At 53.9% G+C, this 17,806-nt stretch overlaps 1 protein-coding gene across 1 annotated transcript in view; it reads right to left on the bottom strand.

The window, feature by feature from the left end:
- Window positions 1-17,806, bottom strand: part of GLI2 (GLI family zinc finger 2) — a 178,042-nt gene that overhangs the window by 131,631 nt on the left and 28,605 nt on the right. The window contains exon 2 of the mRNA XM_036493217.2: window positions 3,257-3,421. Within this exon, the coding sequence (XP_036349110.2) occupies window positions 3,257-3,392 (136 nt within the window). The 5' untranslated portion in view covers window positions 3,393-3,421. The remainder of the gene's footprint in view (window positions 1-3,256; window positions 3,422-17,806) is intronic.

The following is a 17,806-nucleotide window of genomic DNA, read 5'->3' on the forward strand; positions in this document are numbered from 1 at the left end:
ACTTGGGGAGTGAACCAGCACATGGAAGATCTGTCTGTCTCTCCTTCTCTCTGTAAATCTGGCGTTCTAATAAAAATAAATAAAATCTAAAAAAAAAAAAAAAAAAAAAATAAGAAAATGGAGCTGCGGAACCCTGCGTGGAGCCCCTCCCAACGCTGTACACCCACCCAGAGCCCCAGGCAGCTGGGACCAAATGAAAGCCCAATCAAATGGTCAGCACTGCAGCACAGCGGATTACGCCACTGCCCACCACGCTAGCATCCCATGCAAGTGCCAGATGTTTCATCCAGCTCCCTACTAACGTGCCCGAGAATACGGCCCAAGTACATGGACCCCTGCATCCACCTGGGAGACCTGCATGGAGTTTTCCAGCTGCTGGCTTTGGTTTGGCCCAGTCCCAGCCATTATGACCATGTGGGGAATGAACCAGCAATTGGAAGACCTTTCTTTCTGCCTGTCCCCTGTCTTCTCTCTGTAGCTCTGCCTTTCAAATACAATAAATACATCTTTAAAAAAAAATCACTCCCAAATCATCTAAAATAACAATTTAAGAGCAAATTTAGTCAGCCTTCTAGGTGCCCTGCCATTCAACCATGTACCAAAAATACTTTTTAATTAAAGTGTGTCCCTTCTGAAAATGAACAAATGTTTCTTGTCATTATTCCCCCAAATAACTCAGTGTAACAACTATTTTCATAACATTTGCATTGTATTAACTAACCCAGAGATGACTAAAAAGATGTAAGAGGAGGAGGCATGGAAACCAGTAAGGCCACTGCCTGTAACACCAGCATCCCACATGTACGCCAGTTCTAGTCCCAGCTGTTCCACTTCCCATTCGGCTCCCTAATGCACCTGGGAAGGCAGCGAAGGAAGGCTGAAGTGCCCTGGCCCCTGCATCTGTGTGCAGACGCAGAAGCAGCTCCTGTCTCCAGGCTTCAGTCTGATCCACTGTAGCCATCGGGGGTGCGGGGTGAACCAGTGGATAGATCTCTGTCCCTCACTCTGTAATTCTGTCTTTCAAATAACATATATAAATTAAATCTGAAAACAAATAAATAAAGCATCAGAGGCTCCACGCAATTATGCTAGAAGGGACCTAACTAAGGATGTGTGGATGTGGGTATGGGGAAGGATCTGGGGACCCATGCCTCATGGGCACAGAAGGGCCATGGCTGCGATAAACCCTGACCATGTGAGATGCAGTGAGCTGAAGCCTTGAACCCCTTCCCAAGCCTCTGTGTAACCCCCATGGCTCTTCTCCACCTACTCCCCCCCACCCCTAATCCCACAGGTGGAGGCTAAGCACCCAGCTCCCCAGGGGTCCAGCAAATGCTGCTGGCTCTGAGCAGCTGTGCACCCGCCCCTATTCCCAGTTTGCCCTGCACCACACAGGATCTCAGGAGACCCTGGCCTGCCCAGCACCCCACACTGAGCCCCAGGGCTGAGGGGCAGCTCCAGATGCACTGCCACATGTAGACAGGCAGACCCACCTGAGTCAGGTCCTGGGACTTTCCAAGCCAGGTTTGAGAAGAATCAAGAAACAGACTGGGTGACATCTATTCATCCTCCTCAGGTGCACAAATCACAAAAACAAGAGCCTGATGGTGCTCTCTCTGGGCTGCCACACATACAATCACCATTGCCCACCAATGACACTCCGTGGGGGACCAGCCCACTCCAGGAAGCTCCTTCCCCAACAGGCTGTAATGAGGAGCCTCTGGCATCTCGGCAGGTCTCTGGAAGCAGGTACACCTGGCTGAGATCGTACTGCCACCTGCCTGGCAGCAACCAGGCTGACGCATGCAGAACTTGCCGGCATCTGGAGCCTTAACAATCCAGCAACCTGGGCCCAGGCGCCAAGCAGGGCTGGGAAGAATGGGGGTGATGGGTACTTCCCCAGAGCTGCTGGATGCCAAGCAATGGGCCGATGCACACCTGTCTGCCCCCAGCACAAGGTGCCCTCTAATGCCCTCTAATGCCAGTCGTTATTGTCCCAACAGGGACCACCAGGGACATCCCACTGCCTCAGTCGACAGTTCTGATGGGCAGTAAGTGGCCATGAGCTTCAGCCAGGCCAGTATGACGTGCTGGAGGGAGGCCAGGCTGCCAGAAGATCAGTAGCATCCAAAGTGACACCCCAAGGCAGTCCCTGACCCTGGGGGAACACAGCACCACATGATCAAACCCCAGGCTCTGGACCATGATCCTCTCCACCCGTTCCTGGGTCACTTAGCTATGACCCCTCCCATGCCACCCCATTCCCTCCCCAGGCTCCACCCACGGATCCAAAGCCAGGAGATGCTAAACAACCACATCCCCGAGGAAGCCCTAGGGAAGGAGAGGGTGTGTGTCTCTGAACTCCATCTCCTCACTTGGGCCACACATGTGCCCAGTACCCATGACTTCTAACTTGAAATTATAGGGAAAAGAGAAATAAATACAACTACAACAACTTAATGGTCAGCAAGTCCAGTGTCAGCAACACTGACCCGTGTGCCTGCCCCACCTCTAGCCCTGCCCTGCTGGGAGGGACAGAAACACAGAAATACCAGGGACACGGCCCTCTCCCCAGCTTGCTGAGTCCAGATCGGCAGTGGCATGACAGCCCGTGAAGGCGCGCACTCCCTTCCCAGTCATCCCCCAGCACTTGGGCGGCAAGAGCAACAGGGCATGACTAAACACACTTGAACAAAAATGCACAGAAAAGAAATCTCCGGTGCACCATCCCTCAGAGACAGAAATAGTCCCGTAGCCTCCAGATGGTCGACTTGGACACAAGGGGAGGTCTGGCCTTCCCGCCAAACCCTCCCCGCAGGAGGCTGCCAAGGTCCCAGGCGGAAACCAGAGAGCGCCTCTCTCCGGGATAGCAAAATGAGAGGCTGTGGCTGCCACGGGGGCCCTCGGCTCTAATTAAGCTTGGCCAGAAATTCGCCCAAGACACTCCAGTTCCAAACCTGAGCCTCTCATTACAGCCCTGCGGCCTTGAGAGACAATTACCCTCCAAAATAGTATCGGACGGCTGCAGTGTGAAGAGCAGCTCGCGACACAGGGCCAATGCACCCAGGGCCACCCTGAGGGTGCCCCCACCCACCCACTCTGTGCCCTGGCCATGCCCTGAACTCCTGGAAACCCTGCAGACCACGCGCCCCGCCCACCACCCCTAGAGACCCTGCCCACCTTCCTGGTGACATGGACCAATGACAACTTCCCCCCATCCCTTCCCGGGCTCTCCAAAGCAAAGCGCACACAGTACCTCCTTGGGCGGCCACAGCCGCTGCCAGAGCAAGAGGAGCTGCCTTTTTGCTGGGGTCGGGGAAAGCGCTGGCCTCCAGGATCCCACCTTTGCTTTCTTTCTTCTCCAGGGCAGTGGCAGGGGCAGGTGCCTCCATCTCAGCCGCTCATCATTCTGCGTGTAACCCTACAGAGGAAGACAGAGGTTCATCAGCCTTGCAGTGCTGGGAGACACCCGACACACATTCTCGCACCACTCGTTTCCTGGAGCCACTACCTTCCTGCCGGCCCCTCTTTGCCCAAAGTCTTCACATGGATGTAACAAGTTTTCACCTAGGTGAACTTGAGCAAGCATAAGAGAGGAACCCTAAAGCAAAAGGAAGCCACGAGGGAAAACCCACACCCTAAGACCACGGGGAAACTGCAAACAGAGTGATAACCTTGGATGTCACTGCTCGCCAGAACTCATTCTTCATGGATTCCTTCGTTCCTTCGTTCATTCGTTCAGCCGTGCGCAAGCTCGCACCACGAATCGCCTCACACGCGCTCGGTCCCCACATGCTAAGTGCTTCTACTTGGTATCTGGCATGACATCTGCTATTTAAGCCATAAAACTTGTACTTGGTGGCCAGTGTTGAGGTATAGTAGTGCAAGCTGCAGCCTGCAATGCTAGCATACTGTAAGGGTGCCCATTCAGGTCCCAGGCTGCTGTACTTCTGATCCTACTCCTTGCTAATGCCTAGGAAAGCAGCAGAGGCTGGCCCAAGTGATTGGGCTCCTGCACCCATGTGAGAGACCCACATGAAACTTAGGCCTGGCTCAGCTCTGGGCATGGGCCAGGGCGGGGGTGGGGAAGCGTGAGGGGCATGTGGAGAATGAGGGAGCAGGTGGATGATCTCTTTCTCCCACCTTCTTTCTCTCTGAAACTCTTTCAAATAAGCAAATTTCTTGGAAAAAAAAAAAAAAAACACTTGGAATTGACATTCTACTTGGGAGACAAACCACGGGGAAAACAACGGTGACTGTGGATTCAAGTCCAGCAAGGAAAGAGCAGAACGGAGGCCTGGGAAGGTGATGGGGGCCGGGATGCTGCCTCTCTGAGCTAGGGACGGGAACAGGAAAAGGTGGAAGCTGACAGTAAGGGCAGGTGGCAGGAGGCTGCTTCTGTGAGGAGGGGAGGCAGACGGCAGCTCCAGTGGTGAAGAATCGCTGAGCTGCAGCAGGCACCGTGGTGTAGAAGCCTAAACTTCCACCTTTGGTGTTAGCAGTCCACATGAGAGCCTGTCCAAGTTCCAGTTGCTCCACTTCAGATCCAGCTCCCTACTTATGACCTGGGAAAGCAGCAGAGGATGGATCAAGTCCCTGGACCCCTGCACACATGGGAGACCCAGAAGAAGCTCCTGGCTTTGGATCGACTCAGCTCCGGTCTTTGTGGCTATTTGGAGAGTTTTCCAGGGGATGGAAGATTTCTCTGTGTGTGTGTCTACTTCCCTCTCTGTATCTCTGCCTTTCAAATAAAAGATAATATATATATATATATATATAGTTTTAAAGGCGCTTTAAGCTGTTGTAGGGCAGCAGACTTGCAGAGGGAGGTCCTGCATGACCCCAAGAATCCCCTGTGGTGGCTGGGATTGGGGGCGCTAGCCCTGGTGAGGTTCCTGGAGGTAGAGATCACAGTCGGGCACAGAACTCCTGCCAAGTGCTCAGGCACTTTTGTGATATATTTCTCCCACAACCAAGAGAGTGCTCGTATCCCACACCATGAAGCAGAAATCTTCCAGTTAGACACTCTCCAAGGAGGTTGGCAGCAGTGATATTTTGGCACATCCAGCAGAATGATAAGGTAGGGGAGTCTGTTGACCAAGAGAAAGCAGGTGTGGATGGGGCAGCTATCAGGAGCTAGGGGATGCCTACTGGGGGCTGCCTGGGGCAGCTTAGACCACAGCAGGAGGCAGGATCCCAGAGGCTGCTGGGTTAGCACGGCAAGACAGAGAGCAGAGGTGCAGAAGGAGAAAACATTCCAGCACCAGGATGGAGGCAAGAAGTAGGGCTGGCTAGCACAAGGGCAGTGGGGTATACAGGAGGCCAGTATGGGGCTCTGGAAATTAAACCAAGAAAGAAACACTTTCCATAAGCAACCCAGGAATGGAGATGAGTGCAGAGGGGTTAGGCAGCTCCTTTGTCACCTGGTGGCTGCCAGGACTAGGGAGGGGTCAGGGAGAGGTGAGAGGAGAGGGAAAACCAAGGCACATGAAATGACATCAGATTTTTTATAAATTTAGTATTTATCAGAGAGAAAGAGAGAGAAGGAGAGCAAGCTCTCATTCACCAGTTCTTCTAAATGCCCACAACATCCAGGCTTGGGCCAGGCCAAATCAGAACCAGAAATTCAATCCGGGTCTCTCACATGGCGGCAGGGACTCAACTTCTTGAGTCATTACCCACTGTATTCTTCCTTTCAGGATGCACATTTGTGAAACACTGGAATGGGGGAGGCGGGGTAGAGGTGGCACAGTGGCCTAGCCACCTAAGCCTCAGTCTGTAGTGCCAGCATCCCATATGAGTCCAGGTTCGAGGCCAGGATACTCTACCTCCAATCCAGTTCCTTCTTTGTGGCCTGGGAAAGGAGCAGAGGATGACCTAGGACCTTGGGCCCCTGCACCCAAGGTCCTGGCTCTGGATGGTCCTGACCATTGCAGCCACCGAAGGCTGAGGCTGGACATGGTTATGCCACCACGACGCTCTCACACACAAACCCCTTCTCCATAGGAAGATGCAGTTACCCAGTCACCACTACAAGGACCAGAACCTGCCAGAGCTGTGACCTTGCATGTCCAGCCTCCTCTGTGGCTGAGAAGCACCCCAGCCTATGGAGCTTGCTTCAGCAGCAGCAAGAGCAACTCCTCCTGCCCACGTTCCTGCTCGTTACATGAGCAGGGCAAGGCGAGAGTCACCACTGGATCCTGGCTCCCAAGTGGAAGCGAGCGGCCCAAGCCTACCAGGCCTGTACAGCCGGTTGCTGCTGCGGCAAGGGCACCTACAGCTCGCCTGGGGGAGCAAAGGGGTCTGCACTTACTCAGGTTCCCACTCCCACACCAGGGGTCTCCATGGTCGCCCATGATAGGAACAGATCCCAGCCGGGGGAGGGGTGGCAGGTGTCCAGGCGGCACCCATCAAGCCCCTGGGGCCCGCCCTCTGCAGATCAGCCACCTCCTCCCTTTGCTGTAGAGGAAGGCAGGAGACAGAGCCAAAAAGTCTTGGTAAATCTGGGAATTAGCAGGATTAGTACGATTTCTGGGTAAACACGAGGCGCCCAGGGTCCCGGACAGCCACTTTCACTCTGACAAAGCTTCACCTGCTGCCCCAGAGGCTGCTGGGGAAACAGCAGGAAGGGGTGGCCTGCGGCCTCAGCTGGGGGCTGCTGGTCTGACTTGCCCTGGTTGCCAGGAGTCACAAGGGTCCTGGAAGGGCCCAGCACAATGGCCCAATGACTAATCCTCCCGTGACATGCACCAGGATCCCATATGGACTACTCCATTTCCCATCCAACTCCCTGTTTATGGCCTGGGGAAATCAGTGGAGGATGATCCAAAGTCTTGGGACACTGAATCCACATGAGAGAGCCAGAAGAAACTCCTGGCTTCAGAAAAGCTAAGCTCCAGCTGTTGTAGCCATGTGGGAAGTAAACCAATGGATGGAAGATCTTCCTCTCTGTCTCGCCCTCTTTCTGTCAATCTGCCTTTTAATTAATTAATTAATTAATTAATTAATTTTTGGAAACTCACAAAGCTCACTGGAGCTGTCCAAATCAACTCACTAAAGCAAATGCAGTCCCTTGCTCCAAGATTCGGCTGGGGGGGAGGGTGCGGAGCCCAAGCCAGAGCCGGCAAGCGTGGAACCTGTATCCCCTCACTCCATCCCCTCCCCTCTGGGGCCTCCGAAAGGGGGGGGATCGGATTAGGTTGGGGACATCAGATTGGATTGGGATCAGTGAGCCCTCTCTGGACAAAAGACATGGGTCAAAACCCTTGCCATCTGTATAAAAAGTTGCTATGCCAAAGGCAGACACAGAAGGCTGCCGGCTGACTCACTCCTCAAATTCTCACAGCCATGGCTGAGCCAAGTCAAAGCCAGGAGCCCAGAACTCATTCCAGGTCTCCCAGGTGGAGGGCAGAGACCCAAGTCCTCGAGCCTCCACCTGCTGCCACCCAGGCTGCGCTAATATTAGCAGGAAGCTGGAATCGGAAGTAGAACTCAGGGTGGGACTCCAGGCACTCTGCTCTGGGGAGTCAGGTGTGTCCCAAGCATCAGCAGCAAAAACCAAGTATAAAGTCCTTTCCAGTTTCTAAAGAATGTAAATTCCACTTAAAACATGAAGGTGGACCAAGAAAAGACAGAAGACAGAACGGGACAGTCATTCATCTCAGCTATATGTTGGCAGCAACTTATGGGGCAAACGGAGACTTTATGATGGACCATATCAATCAGTGGACGACCTCATCGAGCGCAACTGGCAGCGATTCATAACTGCAGAACTATTACACATATCTCAAAGCATGCCCCACATCCAGGACTTAGGGTGGGCGGGAAACCGGGTGGGGCTTCTCCCTTAATATCCCCCTTTACCTCAGATACATGATGGAAACAATATGGACATAATAGCATTACCCACTTTCCTATCCCCCCTGAACCTTTTTTTTTTCTTCTTTTTCCTTTAACTGTAATTAACTATGTAAAGATTGTCAACAACAATACAATAAAAAATTAAAAAAAAAAAACACATGAAGGTGGAATCTGCGTGGAAAAGTTTGTGTTCGTGAACTTGACATTAGGAGTTGGGGTCTGTCTCAGGCATGGACATAGGCAATGAACTCTAGAGCCTGGGAGGCCGCTTCTGGCACATGCCACTGACAATCAGAGTAGCTCCCACGCTTCCCACGTCCCTGACCCTGTCACTTGACCTTCACTGCGCTGTCTCGATCTCTTTCACCTTCCTACCTCTTTTTTCCAGATCTTTGTTGTGTTGCTACCCTGAGCCAGTGACCGTGGGCTTCACCAAGTGGTCACAGGGTCCACAGCACAGACAAGGTGAAAGTCCCACCCCAAAGAATAAACTTGTACGCAGAGCGAGCAAATCACCCTGAAACCAGCAATCCCAGACACCCTCCCACCACCTGGCTGCTTTGAACTCTGCTCAAGAGTGAGTCACAGGAATTAACGGAGTTCTTCCCGGGGCAAAATCAATCTCCAAGAGAGAGAGATGAAACCTAGCCTCTCAGCCATCGCAGCCACCATGGGGCCCCGGCACTCTCACCTCCTCTCTGATCTCAGCCATGTGGCATGCCTGCCCAGAAAACACACGCAGGGGCACGCACGAGCACACACACATATACACAAACTGACAAACCACACACCATCACACAGACATGCTCCTCCCCCAAACTAGTACAGAAGACCTCAATGTTCTAACCAGTCATACCACATATGCACACAGCCACACACATGTGTGCGCACTCACACACGTGTGGGTACCCAAACACACACTGGGGGCCAGCATGGTGGCACAGAAAGTTAAGCGGCAATTGGCAATGCTCTCATCCTCTACTCAAGGACCAGTTTGAAACCTGGCTGCTATGCTTCAACTCAGTTCCCTGCTAATGTGCCTGGGAAGGCAGCAGAAGATGGCTCAGGTCTTTGAGCCCCTGCCACCCACATGGGAGACGCCGATGGAGCGCCCACTGGCTTCTGACTTTGACCTGGTCCAGCCCTGTCCACCGCAGGCTTTTGGGAAGTGAATTGAGATGGACGATCTCTTTCCCCACCCTCCTTTTTCCTGTCTGCATTGTAAATAAAGCTTCCCCTCAAAAAAGATATGCACAGATCCAAACCCACATACACCCGGATAACCAACGCTTCACTGCCTTGTGGTGAACTAACTTACTGTTGAGATGGGATCAATGGACATCACTACAGTGAAGCACACACAGACAGGGTGCTAACAATTACAGCTTCATGATTGCTCAACGTGGAGCAGCCAACCTGGAACCCCAAGGCCGGGAGAATGCACTACACACTCAACCCATGTGGCCAGTACCTCAGTGTCTCTGTCAGGAAAATGGGCATCCTGCCTGGCACCACCAACACTGGCTCTGACTCGCCATGGGAGAGGAGAGGGAGATGGGCCCCTGCTCATACCCCCGCCCTATGGACGCCTCCATTCCCCCAGGCAATACAGAGAGTTGGGGAGGGAACTGAACAAGGCCGTGCCCACTCTTAGCAGCTGGTAGCTACATACTTTAGCCTTGAACTACATCTGGTTCCTCCCAGCTGAAGACACACCAGGTCCCCACCTGCCATATGTCTCCCTTCTCTGAGCTTTAGCTCCCCCCTCCCCCACCGCTAGGGCCCTGTGCCCCTCCTGGGGTGGCTAAGAAAACAGGGGGCCTTCCCACATGGTCAGCGGTGGGTGGGCAATTCCATGTGGAATGTGGCCTGCCTCCTTGGCCTGGCAGGTGCAGGTGGGAGCAGACGCTGCACCTGCTGCTGACTTCTCTGTCACCTGCCTGTCTCCACAGTTTAAAACCGTAAGCTGCCACAAGACCAACAGGGCCCAGCAGGAAGACAGCCCTCCCCACCCCCATCCCCAATAAAGGGCTGGGCAGAACTCAGGAGACCAAAGCTGATCTCTCACCCTCTTGCCAGCTTGGGGGAGGGGAGGCCGTGGGTGTCCTGACCCTTGCCCCTTGGCTGTTCACTTTTGCAGAAACTTGACATGAGGTGGGAACCACACAATTCCTCCTAGGCCAGGGTCTCCTGCAACCTGTGTACAACACCCTGTTTCCAGGGATGAGAAGGCAAACTGAGGAGGGAATCCAGGCTTCCCAAAAGATGCCAGGGACCCTGGACGGGAAGTCAGGGCAGTGGAGCCTCAGCCAGTCCTTGGGGTACCTTGATTTTGACCTTGATTTCCAGTGGACAGGGAGGGGCCAGCATCCAGCAGCTTCTCACCAGACACACACTCTCTACATGGAGGGGCAATGAGACTCCCACCAAGCCCAAAATCATGATCTTTGCTCTACAACCAGGGGCCCAGAGAGGATCGGTGACCGCACTAGAGCCACCCAGCTAAGATGTGGCTACACTGACGACCCAGTGAAGGACCATTCAGAATCTACTTCTTCCTTTCCATCTTGGTCAAATCCTCTGCATCCAAAGCTCCCAGCCATACTCAACAGCAGCTGCTGCAGGTGACAGGGTTAAGAAGCCCACAGCCACCCTCAGACGGAGGCAGACACATCCACAGACAGGACATAAGATCGTGCAACAGTGTCAGTCACATGTGGGATAAACAGTGGACAGCTGCCACTCAAGGTGCTCAGCAGGAGTAGGCGTGAGTAGGCTCCCTGTTATCACACTATCTGCCACTCAGCCCCACGGCTCACAAAGGGAATGAAAGGGCCTTGAACTTAACCTGCAGGGCAATCAGCCTAGGCCAGCCAAAAGCAAAAGGAATACCCTTTTGGCACATCCTGGGAGAAGGAACGCAGATAAGGAACCACCAGATGAACAGTGGCTAAGGGTACAGTCCCAGGCAACCTGGGCCTTGGACACAGCCTGGCCAGCCTGGTACGCACAAACCCACATCTCTCCCTGGAGCTTTGGCCTGGGAACCTGTCAGCTGGGGTAGAAACAGGTCACAGGCAGGTGTCACACAGAACTGCCCCCTCTCCTAACAGGTGCACCTGCTTCTTTACCGCCCCTTGAATTTATTTCTCTAAGCACAAAAGCTCCCTAATTTGCCCAGCTGCTGGGCTTTGCGGTGCACAGGAAAACTGATCATTAACCCTAATTCCCTGATGCAGGGGGCTGAAACAAAGGATGGGGTAGGCCCTGATGGGAAAGGCAGGGCCACCCAGCTTCCCCAGCCCACCCCCAGTCCACCCCATCCCCTACCAGGAGCCGAGTCTCAGGGAGTGTTCAGGCTGAGATGATATCATACACCCCATTGGAAACTGACCATGAGGACCAACCTGTCCCCACGCCTCAATGGGAATGCACAGTGCCTCTCCTACAGGGGCTGGCACACACAGGGTCCCAGGAACATCACTGCAGCCCAACAGCCTGGCCACTGTCCAGAGGGGCAGCAACAGCTACAACAGGAACCTCTGGCTCTAGGATTGGACATGACTCCCAGTGTCTGCACCTCTCTCGGACGCCGATGATCACCAGCTGTTCCACACTCCCATGGTCACCTTCTCCCCACCAGCTCAGAAGCCCAGCGGGCTGGGGTCTCTCACTGAAGCCTCCCTCCAGCAGAGGGTTGGGATGAGCTCTAAGGCCACACAGGTCAGCAGGGCAAAACAAGAGCGCTCTGTGTCAACTGCCCATCAGACCCACTTTGTTTCTAAAGATTTATTTTATTTTATTTGAAAGGCAGAGTTACAAAGACAGAGAGGAAGATCTTCAACCTGCTGATTCATTCTCCAAATGACTACAACAGTTGGAGCTGGGCAGATTCAAAGTCAAGAGCTTCTTCCAGGTCTGCCATGTAGCTGCACAGACCCAAACACTTGGGCCATCCTCTACTGCCTTCCCAGGCCACAAGCAGGGAGCTGGATAGGAAGTGGAGCAGCCGGGACAGGAACCGGAGCCCATATGGGCTCCTGGCACAAGCAAGGTGAGAACTTCAGCCACAAGGGTACTGCACTGTGCCCCAGCTCCAGATATTTTAACAGCTGCATTGTATGCACTGCTACTAGGGAGTTAGACAGCAAATAAGCTTGATCTCTGTCCTAAGATCAGGCAGGGCAGGCCAAGGGAACAGGAGGGTCCAGACACATGGATCAGGCCAGTGCCACAGGAGCCAGGCACCACACGGCCAGCCATGACCCCTCTATTGGGGCTGGGGTAGGCAAGGACCAGAAGGACAGGACAGCTAAGGCCCTCAGCGTTTGAGCCCCTGCTCTACCTCATTGTAAGCTAACCTCTGGCCCTCACCTGAGGTTGCTACTTCCCCAACTCTCTAGTACCACCTCCTCCAGGAAGGCTCCCTCAGACACCCCCACCAGTTGGCTGCGAGCCTGTGAAGACTTGCACCTGGCTCCACCCCCTGGATGCCTACCTTGGGCACAGTCTCACTCTACATTGGACGACTGCCTTGCAGACTGGCAGCCTAAGCTCAAGTCTGCCAAGACCCTTTTGGGCTCCAAGCCTCTCACCTCCAGGCATCAATGTCCACGAGGTCAGAGTGGTGGTTGGCGGGCTTCAGCCACTGCGAGCACCAGCACTCTGAGTGGCCGAGTAGTGGACAGGCTCTCTAGAGGGCTGGGCAAGATGTGATGAGCAGCTCTGTCATGGAGAGAGGTGCAGAAATCAGCTCATCAGGTCTGTCATGGGCAGTGCAGGCCAGGGAGAAGTGCTGTGGGGGAAGGGCGGGGGCAGAGGAATTCACTTCTACCCAGAAATTCTAAACCCCTGGAGAGTAAAAGCTGTTGAGTTTAGGCTGAGCAGGGAAGCCTGCACACCACAGGCTGTGATCCTGGATGAATAAAAAAAGAGAGCTGGGTGCTTCCAAGGCAAGTGGCTGGGTGAGCCATTATAAACTCAAAAGGATTCTTCTTTCCCACTGTGCCTGCAGGCTGGGGGTCAAGAGCAAGGTGTCTCACATCCTCTAGAGAGTGAGGTGGGGAAGGGGCACCTACAGATGAGGACAACACCTGACACCAGGTGTGGGGACAAAAGAGCATGACTTCAGCCAATCCCTGCAGGGTTTCTCCCTCGGATCGGGCATCCAGGAGAGTCTCCAGGGGTCCTCTCATCCAGAGTTCACAGTAAACCTCCACAGGTGACAGCAGCCCTGTCTTGCCAACAAGCTCCAGCAGCCATGATCTGTATGCCTGGGGTGGGAGAATGCATCCCTGTCCCCCAACACTCACCTGCCAAGCTAGGGCTTGGTAACTTCGGCTGTGCCTTCCCCCTATAAGGCCAGGAGCCCACAAGCCCTGCCACGTGCACCCCTCTCCTGGCACCCCCAAGTATCACAGCCCAAGCCAGGTGTTCTGGGCCCATTGGCCACATGCCCATCCAGCCTTGTCTGGGTCAGCTGCGGCCTGAGCACCCAACAGCTCCAGGACATGGGGACAAGTGTCCAGATGCTTCCACCCGGAGTCCCACGAGCCACATCTGAACTCAAGGCGCACAGCATGGCTGTTCCAGTGCATCATGGGAAACCGGCAATGCCAACCATGACTCCTCACAGACACAAGCACCAGGGCGTTTGCCAGGGGGCAAGCCTGAGGAAAAGACAAGACACATTCTTACAAAGAACTGAGGAGCCCGGCGCGATGGCTCAGTACCTAAATCCTCACTTTGCACATGCCGGGATCCCATATGAGCAACGTTTCATGTCCCGGCTGCTCCACTTCCCTTTCAGCTCCCTGCTTGTGGCCTGGGAAAGCAGTTGAGGCTAGCGTGCACCCATGTGGGAGACCTGGAAGCTCCTAGCTCCTGGCTTTGGATCAGCTCAGCTCCAGCTTTTGCAGCCATATGGGGAGTGAACCAGCGAATGGAAGATCTTTCTGTCTCTCCTCCTCTCTGTATATCTGTCTTTGTAATACAAATAAACAAATCTTTCAAAAAAAAAAAAGAAATGAAAAGAAGTCTGGCCAAAAAGATCCTGGGCAACTGGTGACCACTGCCCCCATGGGCGGGGCCTCTCAGGCCTCGTCTCCCACCCACTCAGGCCAGTGCACGGAAGCGCCCAGAATCACCTGTCAGTCCGGGAAAGGATGTAACATTTCCCTACACCGCCCCAATCCCCAGGGCACAACAGGTGTGCAGCAAGCATGTAGCGGGTCACCAGTGTCACTCAAAGTCAATTGTCCACTGGCGGCTGCCACAGGGCACAGAGATCCTGCCAGGAAGCTGTAGCCCACTTGGCTGCTCCCACCTCAGAAAGAGCTTGGGCAGACCTCACCAGCTACTCTCTCTCTCACACACACACACACACACACACACACACTCCCCCATTGGAAATTCTACCTTTAGAGACACTTCCTGGAATCTTGCTGGTTTTCTAGAACAGTCTATTAAAATGCAAACACAGACCTAGAATCCACACAAAAAGCTCAATTGAGAGATGAAGTACAAAAAGCCCAGGAGGGAGGGGGAAGAAGAACAAACTGCCCCAAACCCTACACCTCCTTGTTGGCCCACCCTGTTCCCTGCCTAGGTCTGCATTTCTGTCCACCTCTCCTGCCATCCCCTTCTCCCCCGACCCAGCCCCTATAAGGCTCTCCCCGGCACACTTGGCCAAGGTGCCTTCACTCCCTACACAACTTCCTCCAAGGGGAGCCCTGCCAATCAGCCTTATTTGCCAGCACTTTCTGGGGCTCAGCTCCTAGATCCTCTGCTATCACAAAGTGGCCGCAGCCTCCAGAGAGGCCAGGCCACCCCATGTGACTTTCTTGCAGGAGGGAAATCTAACCAGTGGGCAAGCAGCCACGGAGCACAGGCACAAGTTGGGGCATCTCACCATCTCCAGTCCGGCCCGACCAAGGCCAGCAGGCTGCCAGCCATGGCCAGGACTGGAACAGCGTTTCCGGCCCCAGAACTATGTGATACTGTGCTATCACATAGGGCTATTCAGGGCTCTCCAAAGTATCCTAGCCCATGGGTCCTGCATCCAGCGCCCTGGGTATGGGGCTCTCATCACCCTAGGCACGTGGGCAGCTCCCAGAGCTAAAAGCCTTAGGCAGCCTCTTACTGTTCCCCCTCCCCTGTCATTCCCTGGGAAGCACAATCAGGGATTTGATGTCCCTGGTCTGTGTTGTCAAGCAGTTCCTGGTACAAAGGCAAAAGAGGACTACTCCATGGTTCCAGCTTTAGCATACCCGGACAAAGAGGTCAGCATCATCACGTGGCACAGATTAAGCCTCTACCTGTTACGCCAGCATCCACTTCCCATCTAGCTTCCTCCTCATGTGTCAGGGAAAGCAGCACAGGATAGTCCAAGTGCTTGGGCCCCTGCACCCATGTGAGAGACCTGGAGCCCAACTCCAGCTGTTTGTGGCCATTTGGGGAACCAATCAGCAGATGGAAGATCTCTCTGTCTCTCCTTTTCTCTCTCTCTCTGTAAACCTGCCTTCAAATAAAAATAAATAAATCCTTTTTTTAAGAAAGTGACTAAAAGAGAGAAACACACACATCTTCCATCCATTGGCTCACTCCTCAAATGGCTACAATGACTGCGTTTGAGCCAAAAGACGGAAACTTCCTCCCGGTATCTCACATGGGTCCAGGAACTTAAGCCCTTGGGCCATTCTCTACTGCTTCCCCAGGTTCTTTAGCAAGGAGCCAGAGAGGAAGTGGAGCAGCCGAATAACTTAGCATGCTTTGCCACACTGCCAGTCCCTTGGGGCCACTGCCTGCCACCCACTGACTCCCGCAGGCCACAGCAGGGGTATTTGTGCCTTCTGCTTGCCTGACTTGGGCTCTGAACCCATCTAGCTCCTGCAAGCCCACACTTCGGCAAAGTCACCAACAGCCACCTTATCCAAGGTCCATGCCCATGTATGTCCCTTTCCCACTAAGCAAGACTTCGCCAATTCTAGGTGCCAACTCAGGAGACAGACACAGGGCAGGTCTCGACCCGGCCAGGGACAGCATCCTGCCCTCCCATCTAATCCTCCCCTAGGCCCACAGCCAGGGTCTCCTTTCACACACTGCTAACCCCAGCCCCCAGTTTGGCTCTATTTGGGTGGTTCCCAGTCCACAGAGGCCCACCTGGGACTCTCACAGGCAAGTTACAGACAGAACGAAACATGACAGAACGAAACATGACAATGACAGACACAAACCCAGGGGTCAGGGATAGAATGAAGGGCAGGAGCTGTTTCCTTGAGGCAGTGATACCCTGACCGCAGGTTGTGGGAGTGAGCAGCTTGGTGAGGCCTGCAAGTGAGACAAGGCAGGTGACAGAAGACATTTGTGGCCAGGGGCTGGAGGTACACAGAGGACAGGTGCATCCAGCTAGGGGTCCTGACACCTAAGGTACTTGGGGGCGGTGGCGGGCTACAGCAGGTGTGGAGCAAGGCGTAATACCCAACATGGAATCCATACAGCAAGATTCCCCCTCCCTGTCCCACAGTGTGAGCTTCCTGGTCTAGACACTCCAGGGGCACTTGCTCGGCAGCACTCACAGGGCACACGCAGTCACACCAGGCCTCCCTTTTCTCAAGGACAAGCCTCCACGTGAGCCGTGAGTAGCAGATGCTCCGGAAAAGCTGGGGAGAAACCCAAAGGTATTTACATTCTCCAAAGAGGGGAGGAAAAATGCTTCAGGCCAAATCTACATTCCTTCTCCATGCAGTGATGTCTGCTGAGCTGGAACGGGATGCATGAGCTGTTTGCTCTCCGCACTTGCTGAAACACAAACACACCCGTGACACGCAAGCATACACGCATGCACACACAGCCATACGCACACAGCCATACACACGCTCACGAGACGAGCACTCTCCCCCGGGTAAGGAAACGGGGAGAAATCCTGGGATAGCCCATCCTGGGGTGGAGACACAGCACAGTGGTTAGATACAAGGCCTACGGGTTGGGCCATGTTCACTTTATCTCTAACCTGCCGTGTGCCCACAGGTGAGTTCCTCTGGGCCTCCGAAAAGGCTAAGTTGAGAACAGACGATGAACATGCTTAGGTAACCATCAGCCACTGTTACTAGTAAGCAATGAGAGTCTGCATCCTTAAGCTGGGACGGGAGTTTAGGAGTTAAAGCCACCCATATCCCTTACTGGGACACATGGGTGGCAATTCTAGCCCCACCCCCGTCGGATTCCAGCTTCCTGCTATGTGCACGCTGGGAGGCAGCAAAGGGTGGCTCAAGGCCTTGAGTTCCTGACACCACCCACAGTGGAGACCACGCTGGAATTCTTGGCTTCTGGCTTCAGCCTGGCCCAGCCCTGACTGCTGGCAACCACTTAAGCAGTGAATCAGCAGACCTCTTCTCCTTCCCTCCCTGTCTCTACCCTGTTCCTATTGTGGACCGCCTTTTACATAAACAAGTTTTTAATCATAAAATAACAAGAGTCCCCTTGCTGGAGAAAGAGTGTGGAAACATGTTAGATCAACTCTGTAGGCAGCAGCTTTGATCTCCCAGGCCACGGTGAAGGGCAGGTCAGGGTGTGGACTTTGGGGCGCCTCGCCTGCAGCCGGTAAGCCAGGAATTCACTGCACGGCGTCCTGCCCGCTCCTGGCTGGGGTTGCTATCTCTCTCTGTATACACAAACATACACACACACACACACACACACACACACACACACACAGTGGGCAATGATTTCCAAGGCTGCACCCTTTCTTGAGGAGCATCAAAACCAGCTGGCTCTTCTATTTTTTTTTTTTTTTTTCTTATTTGTTTATTCACTTCACTTTCCAAATGCATACCTGCAATGGCCAGGGCTTGCTGGCCCAGGCCAGTGCCAGGAGGTGGGAACTCAATCCAGGTCTCTTTCATTGCAGATGATCAGAATCCAATGACTGAAGCCATCACCGCTACCT

The sequence above is a fragment of the Ochotona princeps genome, chromosome 5 (assembly GCF_030435755.1).
Source record: "Ochotona princeps isolate mOchPri1 chromosome 5, mOchPri1.hap1, whole genome shotgun sequence".
Lineage (NCBI taxonomy): Eukaryota > Metazoa > Chordata > Mammalia > Lagomorpha > Ochotonidae > Ochotona > Ochotona princeps.